Source organism: Orcinus orca, chromosome 21 (assembly GCF_937001465.1).
Source record: "Orcinus orca chromosome 21, mOrcOrc1.1, whole genome shotgun sequence".
NCBI classification, from domain to species: Eukaryota; Metazoa; Chordata; class Mammalia; order Artiodactyla; family Delphinidae; genus Orcinus; species Orcinus orca.
The window spans coordinates 35,062,949-35,079,411 of NC_064579.1; the positions used below are offsets into that span (position 1 = coordinate 35,062,949).

The 16,463-nt window shown below is 39.8% G+C and overlaps 1 protein-coding gene across 2 annotated transcripts in view; it reads left to right on the plus strand.

Moving 5' to 3' along the window:
* The window catches only part of LOC101287263 (teneurin-3), a 188,336-nt gene that overhangs the window by 105,616 nt on the left and 66,257 nt on the right, over window positions 1–16,463 (plus strand). The window contains exons 10-13 of one of the 2 annotated variants that reach the window (XM_049704146.1): window positions 89–115; window positions 1,685–1,702; window positions 2,614–2,760; window positions 15,917–16,133. In XM_049704146.1, coding sequence (XP_049560103.1) covers window positions 89–115; window positions 1,685–1,702; window positions 2,614–2,760; window positions 15,917–16,133 — 409 coding nt within the window. The remainder of the gene's footprint in view (window positions 1–88; window positions 116–1,684; window positions 1,703–2,613; window positions 2,761–15,916; window positions 16,134–16,463) is intronic. The other variant, XM_033407828.2, reaches the window with a different exon arrangement.

Sequence of the window (16,463 nt, forward strand, 5' to 3'; positions counted from 1 at the left end):
ATTTGCATGTAAATTCTGAAAATTTCCTTGTCCCATGTGACACTTCTGAAATGTCTGTCTGTTCTTTTTTCCTTTTTAATTTCTCAAGCTCACTATTTGGATAAGATAGTTAAAGGTACTGTATACTTGCTCTTTGTTGACATATCTTTATATAACCGTGTATTAGCTTGCACTAGGTATGAAAATAGACTGTTTTCATGCATATTTTTGTAAATTATAAATCAGGCTTACATTATGTGAAATCCTTTGGATTTAAAGTATTGAGACTTGAATGTCTGTGTCTCATTTTTATAAGTTTGGGTTATTGCAGATTTCATCCTATGTAAAAACATTAGTTTTCACTGGAACCAAAAACTGAAGATAACAGTAATTTGCTGTTTTTTGTTTTTTTTGTTTTGTTTTCTGGTTTTTTTTTTTTTTTGGCTTTAAGATCTTCATTGTTGGCAATTCAGCTCATAAGCTTTAAATTCTAAATCAAAGAATCATGAACGCTCACTCTTATCACAGAATAAGAAATTGTCAATCTGAAGAAGATTCTGGTTAACATATGTTGAGAGAAATCTCATTTATCCTCATATGGAAACTTCTTTGGCTTTTTCTCAGTGTTTCGAAATATATGTGATATCATAATTTATGTTTTGTGATTTTCTAAAACAACTACAAAATACTGTGCATTCTAGAAAACAAATGATAACACCACTCAGCAGAAAACAGCAGATTCTTTGTCTTCAGTTATCATAGAAATAAGTGAAAACCATATTTTTCAGAAGAGAAAATTCCCTTTCCCTTGCTCCTCAGATTACCTATTTTTTTATTCCTTGTTTGTGCTTTTCATTAGAATATGAAAATATTCATGACAATATCCAGGCTTTCATGTAATAAGTCCTTGTGTGCAGGCAGTCAGCTGCTGCACATCTTTGTCAGTGGGGCAGTTAAACCCCTTATTTTTTTTTCATTAAAAACAAAACAGAAGCATCCGTAAGGAAAATTCACCTTTTAGGTGACTAATCCGTAAATACAGATGGTGATTGTCTGAAGGAAAAGAAGCAGCAAAATTAATCTCCTGCCCTGATGGCATCCATAAGTGTAATTTCATCATACCCAGCCACAAGAGACTGTCAAAATAGTCTTCTTTCTGTTAACTCTAATCTTAAGAGACAGAAGGTCTCTTTGAGATCTTTTCGTTTCAAGTTCCACAGTGGAGGAGGGGAAGCCAAGATATGAATAATTCTTTTAATACAGACTTAAAATAAACATCCTTAAACGGATTGTTCCCTTAAACTTTGTCACCAAAACAAGAGTAGCATTCTAATTATAAGAAGCTGTAGAACAAACTCCACCTGCCAGAGCAAGTATTGTTTTTACTAATATATATTTTATACCAAATTATAAGTAATTCTTTCCAAAGAGATCTGATTAATAGCCAATTATTCTTGCCATTTTAGAGCATTTATATCCTCGTTTCTGTCAGTGTCGTGTCACGCTCATAGACGAGAGCACCGGCATCTACCCAAGTGTCATCCTCATAAACAGATCATGTTGGCTGCATGCCAGTTATCATCTGTAGGAAGTGGCAGAATTTTTTTTTTTTAATGTCATGTTAGGCTGAAACAATTATAGATTTTGGATATATTAAATTATTTTCATTGTTTCCCAAATTTTCCCTCCTTGCCCATAAAAGCAGACAAGATAGGATATAAAGGTAACAGCATAAAAGCTTTAGGGAGATTGTCACAAACTATCACTCTTCGCGCTCTGTCTTGAAGCACGTGACTACCGTGTTTTTGTTCGGTCTATCGATGTTTTACTGTGGTCCTTATGGTATTTCATTTTGTCCGTCCTAAGTAATCAAATATGCACAGCTATTACATTCGGTTGGAAATCCTGTCGGTCCTATCCCATCCGTATGCAGCCTGAATCCTAATGTTTGTTAGAATAGATGCTAAGCTGCTTCACTATTTCCTGGGCTTTGCTTATTCTGTGAAAAGGAATGTATTCTCGGCATAAAGTATAGTCATTAATACTGGCCTATACTTTGTGCAGTTATTTAATGCACTGTAATTTCACATGAATATACGGCAACTCTGAGGCCAGATAAAATTAATGTTCTCTTTTCAACATCATTCATATCCTTATACCTGCTTTCATGCTTTGAAATTAGAGGGAATTTTTGAAAGCAACAAGGTGCTTTTAAGAAGGCATGTCTAACCAGTGGCCAGTGTTGTTTACAACAGATTGAAGGTCTTTTCTAGGGCTTCTGAGATGGTCTTGTTGTGACGCTTTTTCACACCTTACAACCAACCTTGTCGCTTTGCTAAAGAAAAAAAATTTAAGTTAATTTTGTCTGGCCTGCAGGAATTTAGTGGATCATTGCAGGTATTTCTGTCCTGCACAGGTAAGTGGTGTCTCAGGGGTCAGGCCAATCAAAGATGCCACTTGGATAAGAATGAGATTCCTTAGATAATGTTGCTGTTTCTATCCATGTGCAATTACAGTATTTGTGCTGTTTCAAAAGGCCTGTTCCCACTAAGTGTCCCTCATTTGTTTATTTGAGGTGCAAAAACTTTCAATACTCAAATCACTTCTGTTGTCCTTCTTTGTCTCTTTTGACAGAGGGGTGCCCCGGTCTGTGCAACAGCAATGGAAGATGCACACTGGACCAAAACGGCTGGCATTGTGTTTGCCAGCCAGGGTGGAGGGGAGCAGGGTGTGACGTGGCCATGGAGACCCTCTGCACAGATAGCAAGGACAATGAGGGAGGTAAGAGACGCTGAGCAGGAAAGCGAGCCTGTGCTGGAACTCAGGTTTATGAGTTCTCACGGGTACCTGGTTATCTGTTGCCAAAAAAAAAAAAAAAAAATCCGATCCCCATAGAATAAATTTTTTGAAAAATGTATGAGTGCTGATAGGGTGATTTTGCTCCCTATTTTCCCTGAGACAAATGCAAGATTATCGTCATTCAGGGAAAAGGCAAGGTAACCAAGCTACCGTGTAATGTACCTTGTTCTCCATTCCTCGTGGTAATCTCCAGGTGACAGTTCTCCTTGGTGCAGTTTTTAGGACCCTGTAGATTGGGAGCTCTAAAGCAGTATTTTAATAATGCAACATTCCAAAAGGTGCAAGACAGCTCCCAAGCTCTTCTGTTGGAAGGCCTGGATGAAAAGAAAAAAAAAAAAAGGGAACAGAAAGCAATCCCCTTGAAGCTGTACTTCCAGTGTCTACTTTTTCTTTCCAGTGTCTTTTTATCCTTAACTTTACACCCTGTGAAAAGGATTATGATATTCCACCCCATAAAGCCCAGGCTTAAGAAATAATTATTTTCCCCGTTGCGCACATCCTCCGTGCTAGTGTATTTCAATTTCAGAGAATAGAGAAGTGAGAGTTAGTGTTTGTCTCCAGTGATGGAGGACTTGCCCCTGGAGCTGTTCAGTTTTGGTGTCCCTTTGGGACTGAGGTTTTTGGAAGGATTCAGTTTCTGTCTGGACCTCTGTGGTCACCTGCTGTGTGGGTTAGTGTGTGTTTCCCTACCCCCACCTTCATTCCACCTGCCCTTTTGGGAGTGTCCACATGGGCAATATAGTGTTGGTTAAAAGTGCAGGTTTAGAGTCAGATCTTCCCTCCAACTCGTAGTGCTTATGTGACCTTAGACAAGGTTCTTATCCCTTTACATTTCAATTGCTTCATGTATAAAAGAGTGATAAAGAAGTTTCTGGAAGGATTAAGCTAGAGAATGTTTGTAAAGTACTTAGTGTATTGCCAGGGATATATTATATTGTAAGTAGCAGCTATTATTATCCTATTTTCCTTCTTTTGCTTTCAAAAGTGCTCCCTTTGACTGGGTGAAATTCATAAAAGCTTGTCAGAGAAGGTTGAATGGCCTTTTCCTTTCCAAATAGAGTGGACCTAACTTCAGGCAGACCTCGGAGATGTTGCGGGTCCGGTTCCAGAGCACTGCAGTAAAGCAAGTACCAGAATAAAGCAAGTCCCACTAATTGTGGGGTTTCCCAGTGCATATCAAAGTTATGTTTACCCTACACTGTTAAGTTACCCTATACTGCAGTCTGTTAAGTGGGCAATAGCCTTATGTCTAAAAAACAGTGTACATACCTTAATATAAAAATATTGCTAAAAAGTGTTAACCGTCATCTGAGCCTTAAGCAAGTTGTAACATCAAAGTCGTAACATCAAACATCAAAAAACCATCATAGATCACCATCACAGATATGATAATGAAAAAGTTTGAAATATTGTGAGAATTACCAAAACGTGACACAGAGACACAAGGTGAGCAAATGCTGTTGGCAAAACGGCGCGATGGCCTTTGCTTCATGCGGAGTTGCCACAAACCTTCAATGTATGAAAAATGCAGTATCTTTGGAGCACAATAAAGGGAAACACAGTAAAAACAAGGCCTGCCCTGTACTGCTCTCTCAGAAGCAGAGTGCCAGAACCAACTGTCAGCTCTCCCCATTGCCCCCAACACACACACACACACACACACACACACACACACACACACACACACACACTACAGTCATTCTGAAACCAAACGTTATTTGTGTCTCAACTTCCTAAGAGTTGCAATTCTCCCCTTTCATTCTAGCACATTGGTCAGTATTTTCCCTGTTTTCTTTTAACCTGGGCTCTTGAGAAACTTGAGCCACTGGTTCTGAGCTGAAGCCTCCTTTGCTGTCTGCTCCTGATAGATTTAGGTGGTCCTTAGCCCTCGCAGCCCCTCCTGCCTAATGATATGCAGTTGCCCCGATCCCTCCTCAGCGCGCCCATGTGCCTGTCTTAGGAACCACAGCATCAGTCCTCTCTGACCCCCAGCCCAGACGGCAACTTTCCTCCTTGCTTTCCCCCAGGGAGCCCCTACCCCACTGTGTTCTATTGCCCAGGGAGGAAGAAGAGCTTCCCTTCCTCCCTTTTTTTTTTTTAATTACTCTTTTATTTTTTATTCTTTTGCCACACAGCATGAGGGATCTTAGTTCCCCGACCAGGGATTGAACCCATGCCCCCTGCAGTGGAAGCGCGGAGTGCTGGACCGCCAGGGAAGTCCCTTCCCTTCCTCCTTGATCAGATATTTCACACTTGTCTTCTAAAAGATTTACCTTGAGGAGGTTACAGACTCTTGCAGAGGGAAGCAAACTGCAGGGCCAAGTCTGCAGAGACGCTGCAGAGTAACTGAGGGGCTAATCAACTCTTTAGTACTGTTATCAGCTAAGGAGGTTTCTCTCTTTCCTCAAAATTTATCAGCTGTGAATTGGCCTCGTTCCCCCCTTGTTTATTCTTCTCAGCCTGAAGCTAGGCTATCTCTAGACTTGCCTCTCCAAGGGGAAATCTGAGCTGATAGAAGACCTCCTGTGGATTCTCTACTTATCTCATATAATTTGTATTCCTGTCCCTAACCTAATTTTGTTGATCTTCTGAGAAGGAATCTCAGTGCCAGCTTTATTATATCCTGAGATTGTAACCTGGGTGCCTTATAACCCAAGCTAGAGGGTTCCTTGAACTTAAGCATGGGCTGTGTGTATACAGACAATATTTTCCACACCAAACCCCAACTCGAGACACATAATCTGGCAATTAAGGATATCATTATCATTATATGAGGACAATAAAACAGAATGTTTAAAATAAGGACTATACTTGAAATTCTATGATACGTAGGAACTGTACCATTAGAGATCTATTGTCTAAACTAAGTTTGATGTCAAAATGGTGAATTAGCCAGAAAGTAGCTATAAGTAATTTGATTTAACACATTAAGTAACTAAGAAGGAGGAGAAGATGAAGAGAGGTTGATTTAGCCCGAATCAGAAATTAAACGTATCATACAAATAGCTGCTAGTCTAGTCTGAGTAATTTTGTAGAACACAACTTTAAGAACTTTGCAGAACATACACACACACACACACACACGCACGCACGCACACATGCACACACACACACACACACACAAAGAAAGTTGCTTACTATTCCCAGAACTGAAAAAGATATATTTAAAAATTTTAGAAAGGACAGCCGCATACAGTGAAATAAATATTTTTTTCTTACGCCAAGCATCTTCCTTCGCCTCCAAAATATACCTTCCTTTGCCAAATCCGCTTCACCGCATTTCTACTGCCTAAGCCTAAAGATCCTCAACCTATGGGTCTCACTAAATGAATAAAGAATCCACCTGCCGATGCAGGGGGCACGGTTGGAGCCCTGGTCCGGGAAGATCCCACATGCCACGGAGCAACTAAGCCGTGCACCACAACTACTGACCCTGTGCTCTAGAGCCCGCAAGCCACAACTACTGAGCCCACGAGCCACAACTACTGAAGCCCGCATGCCACAACTACTGAGCCCACGCACCTAGAGCCCGTGCTCCACAACAAGAGAAGCCACCGCAATGAGAAGCCCGCGCACTGCAATGAAGGCAGTCCCTGCTTGCCACAACTAGAGAAAGCCCATGCGCAGCAACAAAGACCCAACGCAGCCAAAAATAAATAAAATAAATTTATTTTTAAAAATAATAGGTGACCCTCTCTGCCTGTGGAGCCAGCTTCCCCTTTATGTCTCTAGCAGGCATGAGGAAGAGCAGGCTTCGAGGGGAATCTGCAATGAGGACCAAGAGAGGTGGGTTACCAATAAGGTAGCCTCCGGAGGGGCTTTAGCTACTCTCGCAGCACCTGCGTGGTCATGAGAAGTAAATCTCCTGTTCAGTCGGACCTTGTTTCTTTAAGGCTCAAATAAATAGCTGTTGCATACACAGACTCATTAGCTTTTCAGAACTAAGACCATCTTTTACCCACCATAAAGGCCTTGACAAAGATCCCCACTCTCTGTGGACTCAACAAGGTGTCTCCCCCTTTGCTTCTCAAATCTGAGCTCCAGGTGTCGCACAGAGGCAGCTGGAGCAGACATCAGGGCAGAGGTGGGCTATGGGAGAGTCAACTTTTAAATCGCACAGTGGACGTCAGAAACTTGTGGTCACTGGACCAGCGAATTGTGGCGAACATCTCCACACAGGGCCTGTAGGCACTTTGGAAGCAAGGACAAGATATCCTTTGCTCATTGGAAACGGTTTCTGAGCAAGGGATCCACGCTGCAGGCCTCCACTTGGCTTTTACGTATTTCTTCAGCTTTATCTTCACCTACAAAGTCATCCTCCCTCTAGACCGAGCCACGTCTTGTTCATATCCCGGAACTCACTCTGCTGGTGAAGTCGCTGAGATCAGAGAAAAGACAGGTGAAGAGATGGGAACTGATCCCTAGTAAATGCTGTGTGTCTGGAGTGGGGTTGAAGACAGTGACTCCACACTGCCCCATCCTCAGGTTATATAAATGACAAATTTGGAGAGAACTGCACCTAGGCGTCCAGACAGTGGTAACAGATATCTGGGTTAATCATCTGTCAACTCTGCTTGTTCTATGCTGCCACCATTCTCGAGGTTTACATTCCTCGAGAATGGTGGCAGCTCGAGGTTTACATTCCTCTAGCATAACAAGCCCAGTGCAGGGAGGACACCTTTTTCAATGGTTACATGCGACCTGGGCCTGGCCTGAGCCCGACTCTCATTGGTCTGAATTAGGTCACCTGCCCTACAAGGAAACTGAAGTTCTGTCTCCAGAATAAAGGGGTAAGGATGGTGGGTAGGCAGAGAAACAGATTCCACTATCGGAATGAAATAGCTGCCGATAGCGTTTGACTTTAGTGTAACCAGACAGTGTACTCCAATAACCATTTCATATGGCTAGTAGAACTCTGTTAGTTTCAGAAGGAATCTTCTAGTCTCTCTCTCCTCCCTTCCCTGCCAAATTCCAGCCTTCTCACTTGAGAACAAGGAAACCAGTGGTGAGCCTCCCCGGACATGCTCTCCATGCCTGAGACTGACGAGGCAGCTCTCAGCTCTCTCCCAAACACTTCTGTGCGCATCGTCAGTTTCACCTGGTCACCCTACGACAAGTCTCATTCAATAGGGGGTGTCCTGGCTTTCAGCAGCTCCCCATATGGTGGTCCTGCTGTGGAAGCATCAAAGTGCAACAGCTAGCCAGAGAAAGCTCTGTGTTTTAGAGACTCAGGACGCTTATTAATGAGATGATTTCTCCAAAATATATTGTCTCTGGCAGTGGTTACCATGTTCCTATTGTCCTTCTCATTCGGGAGATCTCGTCAGAGTTTCCTTTGACATCTTGCTTCCCTGTCTGGTCCTCCAGTGGATAGCTCCCCTGTGGGGACCAGAGGCATGGGATGCAAGCCCTCTCCTGCATATTGGATGGTTGAGGGCCCAAGAATGACTTAAAGCCTCTTCCTAAATTTTGTGCAAGCTGGTAGAGTGTCAAAGTATAAATCCTGCCAGGAAAGATGCATCTTACTTGTAAGTAGATAGAGTTGTTCTTTGTCCTTCAGAGTTGCTACTTCGTGGGAGTCAGGAAGATGTATCTAAAACAGGAGTCAGGAAGATGTCAGGAAGATGTATCTAAAACAGGCTTTTTTTTACATCTTCAGAGGTTGATAATTGTAGAGATTACAATTGAACTGAATTAATTTCTAAATAAGCTCAGATTCAACTGAGCTTATTTAGAAATTAAAAAGAAACCATAATGAGAGAGAGAGAGAAAGGAAGGAAGAAAAATACAAACGAAAGATCCAAACTGCAGGAGAAAGCAGGAGTGTGCTAGCAGTGAAAATGAGGAGGGAAACAATGAATGAAATTTTAATGTAAGCCTCAGAATGAGTGTGATGAATGGACAGAGCTGGTCTAAGTTTGGAGATTTACCAAATGAAAATAGGGAAATATTTGAAAATAGATTTTTAAGAAGTCCTAGCAGGAGGATGAGACAATTGTGTTCTCCAAAAAACATATTGAAAAATAAAAGTTAAATAAAATAGTAACAGAAATAGGAAGAGGGGGGAAAAATGGTTTAAAAAAAGAAGAAAGAGGGAGGGTGGGAGGGAGGGAAGGGAGGAAATTACAAGAGTTCCGAAGTACTTCTTAAAAAGAATCCAGATATCAGAATATAGAATGGCACTCAGTCTCAGAGCCTTAAAATCACCTGGCGGATGATTTGGGGCAGGGGGAATTACTATTCATTTGAAAGACCCTATGAGATCCTACTATAGGGAGAGATTCAGGTTACTCTGAACGCTTTTACTATCCACAGAAGTTTTAGAGCCCTGAGAATCCCCTTCTAGGAAAGAAAAGTCCAGCTTGTGCTCTCAGAAGCAAAGGACCCCAGTAGCCTCCTGGTAGTACAAAAGGAACATGGGGTTTGATCACTGTTTCTTGAATGAGTTTTAGAAGGAGAGGAAAATCAGAGCCACACAGGCTGGAACTGAAAGTCTCCCCTGTATTTTACACCCATTGCCATTTGCTGCCACTGCAAGGTTCACAGTGTAACAAAGGGCATCGTACAGAACCTCTTTAGAAAGTGTCCCCTTTCTCCATGTTAAGAACCTCTGCATTCCTGGGGGGGTTATTACTAGTAACCATACACAAGTGCTACCTTCTCATTGTCAGGAGTAACCACCGTCAACAACTTAAAGAGTACATGTTTGTACGCCTCCTTCAGTGAATTTAGATGCACATTTATGTTTTTAAACGTAAACGGGATAGGTACTGTTCTAAATTTGATTCTGCCAAAGAGGGTAACTTAGAGATTTTTTCATGTCAGTACATATAGGCCTATCTCCTACTTTATAATAGAAACACGGTTGTCCTAATGAATTTTACCACTACTAATTAATAATTATTTAGTTGTTTCTCTTTGTTTTTGCTCTTAGTATAAAGACAAATCTGTAGTGAACCTGTGTGTGTATATCTGCATATAAATCTGTGTAAATGTACAAATATTTCTTTGGGACAGATTTTTAGAAATGAAATTGCTGGGTCACGGGGTATTTTAATTTGTAATTCTGGTAGCTACTGCCAATTGCCTTGCAAGTGAGTTTCGCCATTGTGCACTTCATCCGTAGGATAGCGCTTATCTTCCCCGTGTTCTTGATCTGTACGTGATCATTGTACATAAGCAAAGTTGTCCAACAAAATGAAAAATACGAATTTTGTCTGCTGGGTGGAAACGCCTCCATCTTTATTGTTTAATTTGCATTTCCCCAATTACTAGTTAGACTGATTATCTTTATATATGTTCCTTGATTTTTTGCATTTCTTCTTTTGCTAATTGCTTATTTATTTTTCTTATTTTATTTTCTTTATTGAGTTACTTGACTTTTTCTTTTTAATTTTTAGGAGTTCTTTGTATATTCTTCTTATCAGTTCTTTATGAGGTGTGTTGCAGATATTTTATCCCAAGTTTTCGTTATCTTTTAACTTTGTTTATGGTGTCTTTCATCATGCGGAAATTTTCAAACGATAAACTTTTACAAGGTAAATGTTTATAAGGTTTAACTTTTCCTTCATGAATTCTGGGTTGTGTGTCTTTATAAGTACATACATAAGTTGTACTTATGTGTAGTATTTCCTCTAATTTCTTCTAATACTTTTTGTAATTTTATGGATTGCTTAATGTCCAGTTCATCAAGAACATGTAAAGATACCTATTAGAGTAAAAATAGAAACAGGAATTCAAGGATTAGCATAGTGTCTGAGGGCAGGAAAAAGGTGATGAAAGAAAATCAGCACGTGTCTCTGCTGTGCTTTTAAGACATCATTTTGACCTGTTTAGATCTCATAATCTCTAGGAACTGAATTGATTCTTCACTTATTCAGCAAAATTATTGTATGCGTACTTGGTGCCAAGAAGTATGTGTCCTAAATTCTGGTGCTACAACAGTGAACTAGATTAGCCCTCAAGGAACTTCTTGAGACCATTGTCTGAGCTGATTGCTAAAGGAATTGGGGAGGGGGATAAGAGCAGGTGAGAAGTCTCCCGGAGGAGGAAATAATAATCACAAAGGTCTTGTAAGCCAGGTTAAGGAGTTCTAACTACTCAGAAAGCAGCAGGGACCAATTAAAGGAAGTATTTTAGCTAGAGAAGTGAAATAACCACATTTGATTTCTACCAAGATTACTCAGATTTAAGTGTTGAGAATGAATAGCTAGGACAAGACTGGCACCTGGGAAACCAACCCCTTGTTGAGATCTTGTCAGGAAGTGACCATGTGGTCTAAACGGTTGTTTCAGTGAAATGGAAAGAAATAGACTGACTCAAGAGATGTTTGGGGTGGAGAAAAGGAGGATCTGCATTGATTAGGTGCAGAGAAAAAGGAAGAAGAGGAATCAAGGTTGACATTCAGGTTTCTGCTTTGAGAAACTGGGTGAGTGGATGGTGGAACCATTCCTTGAAATAGGAAATGCAGAGGAAGCGAGTGTTCAGAGAAGATCATATTTGCTGTGCTTTAGACGTGTGTTAAGTTTTCGATGCCCATGTAATATCCAAGTGGAAATATCTAGAAGACCGGTTGTGGATTTGGAGTTCAGGAGAATGATCAGCCTGGAGTCATTAGCCTTGAAATGTTGTGAACATAGAGAGAATAAAGCCACCAAGAAAGCTCTGCTGTAGACAAACCAAGAAGATATAGAAAACCAAACATGATCCCAATTCAGTAATAAGTGAATTTCATGCATGGTACAGAATGGTGACTTAAAAGAGCAACAAAAGGCATACCCGTACACTTTGAAAATTCTAAAATCCACAGATAAAATACTGCATGAGAATTTCTACCTCTACCTCCAAGTTGAAGGCGGGGGAGGGGCTTCCAAATACTGTGGGGAAGGGCAGTGGGCGTTAATTAATTATCTTTCGAGTAAAGATGAAAATTCATTCAAAGGAAATTCATGACTTTTTATCCAGTCAGTATGTCAGGGTTTTAAAAAACAAGTTAAAATATCCATAGCTGCTTAAAAGACAGAAGCAGATCAAAGCCAGCATAGAGGGTAAACTAGGAAAAGATGGAGTCAGACATTTTCATTATCTAGCAAAATAGGCATTAAATTTGCCAGAAAAAAAATCAAGAATGATTTAAAGACTATAAGGAAATAGGGCAGGGTAGAAACTTTAAAGCAAGACTAGAGGTTGGCAAACTATTACCCCTGGGCCAAAGCTTGTTTTTGTAAATAAAGTTTTATTGAGACACAGTCACACCCACTCATTTACATACTGTCTCTGGCTGCTTTAGAGCTCTAAAGGCAGAGTCAAATACTTGTAGCAGGGACTATATGGTCCACAAAGTCTGAAATATTTTTTATCTGGCCCTTTATGAAATAAGTTTGCCAGCCACTGTTACAAACCAATGAAAGGGTTAAGAAAGATGAGAACATGTTTTGAAATGATAACAGAACAATAACATTGAGGATTAAGTGGAGGAAGCATACTCATTGTCTATATCAAAGTACCACTTACATTGCAAAGCCTAACCAGGAGAAAGAGGGGCTCTTAACTGATCATTGGAGTTGTTATTCAGTAGGTTTTGAACAGTTCTGATTTTCTTTAGATTTTTTTACGGTTGATTCTATTAGCTAAGGCTTCCACACCAATCTCAATTTAAGCCGACCTAATATTCCTGAGACTAAAATGGAACGTTGATGATTTTGAGAAGCTCTTCCACGAAGTCACTTTTACTACCGTATACATTTGGGCAAGTGGGTAATCAGCTTAGTTTTACTGGATAGCCCTAGCCACGTGAGTATAGACAAAGAATGAAAAGTGTTTTCTCGAGTTATAGGAAGCCAGATTCATAACCATCCGTCACTTGCTTGGGCAAGTCACTGATAAACTCTGCAGAAAAATAACAAACCGTGTGTCCCTGCAACTCGGCTGTTGAAAATGAGATTCTTTCTCTGATTGATGTTAGCAGAGAGGCTTGTAGAAATGCATTCCCAACTGATTAGTTCAGAAGGTGTCAATCTCATGCAGTTTTATGACCTGCAGACTACATGCCAGATGCATGTTTGCTCTTTATAAACTAACAAAGGTGAATGATGAAATTTGAGCATTCCTCTTTGGCCAGCTGTACCATATAGTGCCTAAAGGAAGACACTGTGGGGATATTATGGGGGACAAAGTGGGGGGGGGGAATTTAACCCTTAATTACCAGATTAATGGAGATAAAATATAATGTTTGGAAGTACTTTCACTGTTAAGTAGTTTCTACTTATGTTAAAAAATGAACGTAAGGGAAAAACCTGTAAGAATATAAAATATTTGTGTGGAATTACTCTCCCAAGCATATGCACACCCCATTCTAAATCCATGGAGTCAGAGCTCTTAGATACATCATAAAACAGATTAAAGATTCCTCATGAAGTCTCAACATATGATCATGAATTGTTACTGAATGGGGTTTTTTAAATTGTTTTTTGAAGCTAAAAATGATTTAGGGGCAATAGGTCAACCATGTACGATTTTAAAAATCTGAATCTTCATAACTATGCTTCTATTTCTTTGAGACAGATGGAGAAAAATGCAATATATTGCATTATTATAACATATCCTCTTGAAAAATAAGCCTCTATCATAGTTTCATCTTTCTTCCACTAGAAATATTGAAGAATATTTAGACATTTTTTATCTTTGTGGCCTTTTGGCTAAGAAAGCAATATTTTGATAAATTTCTATGAAATTTCAAAGCTCAGTTTCATTTGACTTTCTTAAACATGATTTTAAATTTTTGTCAAAGAATAAATATACAGTTTCAAGTAATTAACCCATTTTTTAGAAATATAAGAGACATCTACATGAAAATGTAGCTATAATAAAAAAAACTATGTAATAAGATCTACTTGTCAGAAATTCTGACTCATACATTTTCATGTCAAATTATGGTGTCAAAAAGTTAAAATAGTAATGTAAAAAGAGTCCAACACCATACATTTAATTCCAATATTTACGTATTAAGCCTTTTTTTTCAACTATAAGGGAAATAGTGAGATTTTTAGTTAACGTCTCTGGATAAACTGCATCTCTTTCAGTTTCAAGTGACAGAAAGGCCACAACCCAAACAGGCTTAAGGAAGAAGGCAATGCTTTGGCTTCTAGAACTGAAAAGCTCAGGAGGTCAGGGTCAGCTTATTGCAAAAGCCCCAAAGGTGTCACTATGACCTGTTGTCTTAGGTCTCCAGCTCTTGACTTTGCCTCTTCTGGGATGACTCCGTTCCCAGACAGGTTCTGCTGTAGTGGCAGCAAGAGGGATGCAGCAACCCTGGCCTCACAGCCTTACAGCTCCAAGCCTGGGGGGATGGGAGCTGATGGGGCAGGATTGCTTTTTAGATAGTTCCTGAAATTCAATCTGGCTTGACAAGTTAGGTCACAGGTACATTTCTGAACCAAGCACAAAGGGAAATATGCACGTAGACTTGAGAGTTGGGGAGAACTGGGTACCCAAATGGAAGTTCAGAGCTGTTGCACAAACAAGGGGGAATGAGTGTTAGGAGAAACCGCAAGTGTTGACAACGTTCTTCAGGTGGGAGCCAGGCTCCTCATCTCCTGTTTCTTACCTTATCTGCGTTGTTGACCTAATTCTAGACTGGGCAATATAATTCAATTTAGTCTGTTTTCTTTTGTCTCAGTTTGCTGTCAGATAATGAATGGGCAAGCTTATGTTCTATTAATAAGAGTAGCCTAAAGCTAAAGAAAAAAATGACTAGTGTGGTTTTTCTAAAAATAAAAGTTATTTCAAAACACTTGTGTAAATAAAATATATAGGTCAGCTAGATATTTTCAGCTGAGTTTGCCATAATAGGGTCACACCAAGACCTAAAACTTAGGTGTGAAGATTTTATAATGATTTTTTGTCTGTTCTCCCAAAGGTAATTAAAGTCTTCGGAAACTAATGTTTTTATTAATCTACATTGAGAAATGAAATTGCCAAGCAGATCAAACTTCATGTATCAACTGGTCACTGAAAAATGACCTTAAAGGATAACGTCATCAACCATCATAACCTGACTCTTATCTGCTAATGGGATGGTTTAAATGTTTCAAACAAAATTCTTACATGGGGCATTGAATGTAGTTTCCTTCTGATATTTCTGGAGAATGCTCTGGAAGATTCTACCCATTACTCTTGTTATGTGACCAACAGTGTAGGTCCATTTTTAGTGATAGGTTTCTTATCATTTCCAATATTATGGCCTATTTACATTAGCCACATTTTTATTAACATCTGCATTTTAAAGGATGTGTATTAAGAGCTCAGGTTCCTGTTTAAAATATGAGCAATGCCTTAATTTTATACGGAAAACACTTTACCATCCTTGGGAAAATGGTTTCCTTGAAAGGTGGTTGGCTAATCTCATTCATTATATGTTACTCTGTCTATGTATTTCACGGACTTTCATATTCTGACCTTTGCCCAAATTTTAGATGGGGGAACAGACGGTTAGTGGAGCAGTCTGAACACACACAGTATTTACCAATTAAGTCCACCGTTGTGTATGGGCACAGCTCATGGCACGTCAAAACAGTTACAATAGTAACATCAGAGCTCAGTGATCACAGGTGACCATCACAAATATAATAATAATGGAAAAGTGGAGTATCGCGAGAAATACAAAAATGTAACAGAGACACGAAGTGAGCAAATGCTGTTGGGAAAATGGCACCGATAGACTTGCTCCACACGGTTGCCACAAACCTCCGATTTGTAAAAAACTCAATATCTGTGAAGAGCAATAAGACGGGGTCTGCATGTGATGGATTGTTCTAAACAGTCATTTTTTATTTTTTACTCAGAATCAACATTATATGATTTTTTTTCAGCCATCTTCAATCCAAACATTTACTGTCTATGAAAGCAACTGCAGGTATTGTATTTCATTTGGTTTCGAAAAGTATGCCTCCTAGAAATGACTATCAGATAGGGGGAGCGAATCATTTGATGTGGAAAAAGCCAGTCAACAAACAAAACGTGCTCTACATCATGGCAGAAAAAGAGGAGTTCTCTTACTGGTTTCCGTTTCTGTCTACAGATGGACTCATTGACTGCATGGATCCTGACTGCTGTTTACAGAGTTCCTGCCAAAATCAGCCCTACTGTCGCGGATTACCTGATCCCCAGGATATCATTAGCCAAAGCTTACAATCACCATCTCAGCAAGCTGCCAAACCCTTCTATGACCGAATCAGTTTTCTCATAGGATCTGATAGCACCCATGTCATACCCGGAGACAGTCCTTTCAATAAGAGGTTAATGCAGCTTTTCCTTACATAGACTTGTAGTGATATTATCATCAGTGAGAAGCCCTTTATATGAAATGCTGATGACTGTGAATTTGAGGAAAGTGCTTTCTTTAAAAGGCAGTTTCTCCTCGTTTGGCACATCCTTCACCAAACTTCGCATCTCAAGCATTTTTGACATAGTTCCCATACTTTGTCAATTTCAGTACCTGAAACATAACAGGACATCCCATTAAGGAGTCAATAAATCTTCATTTAACTAGTTGATTTTTGTTAGCACAGTTGGAAATGTTTCAAGAGAAGCAATGAAAAGACTCCAAAAGGCAAAACAGAAGTGCA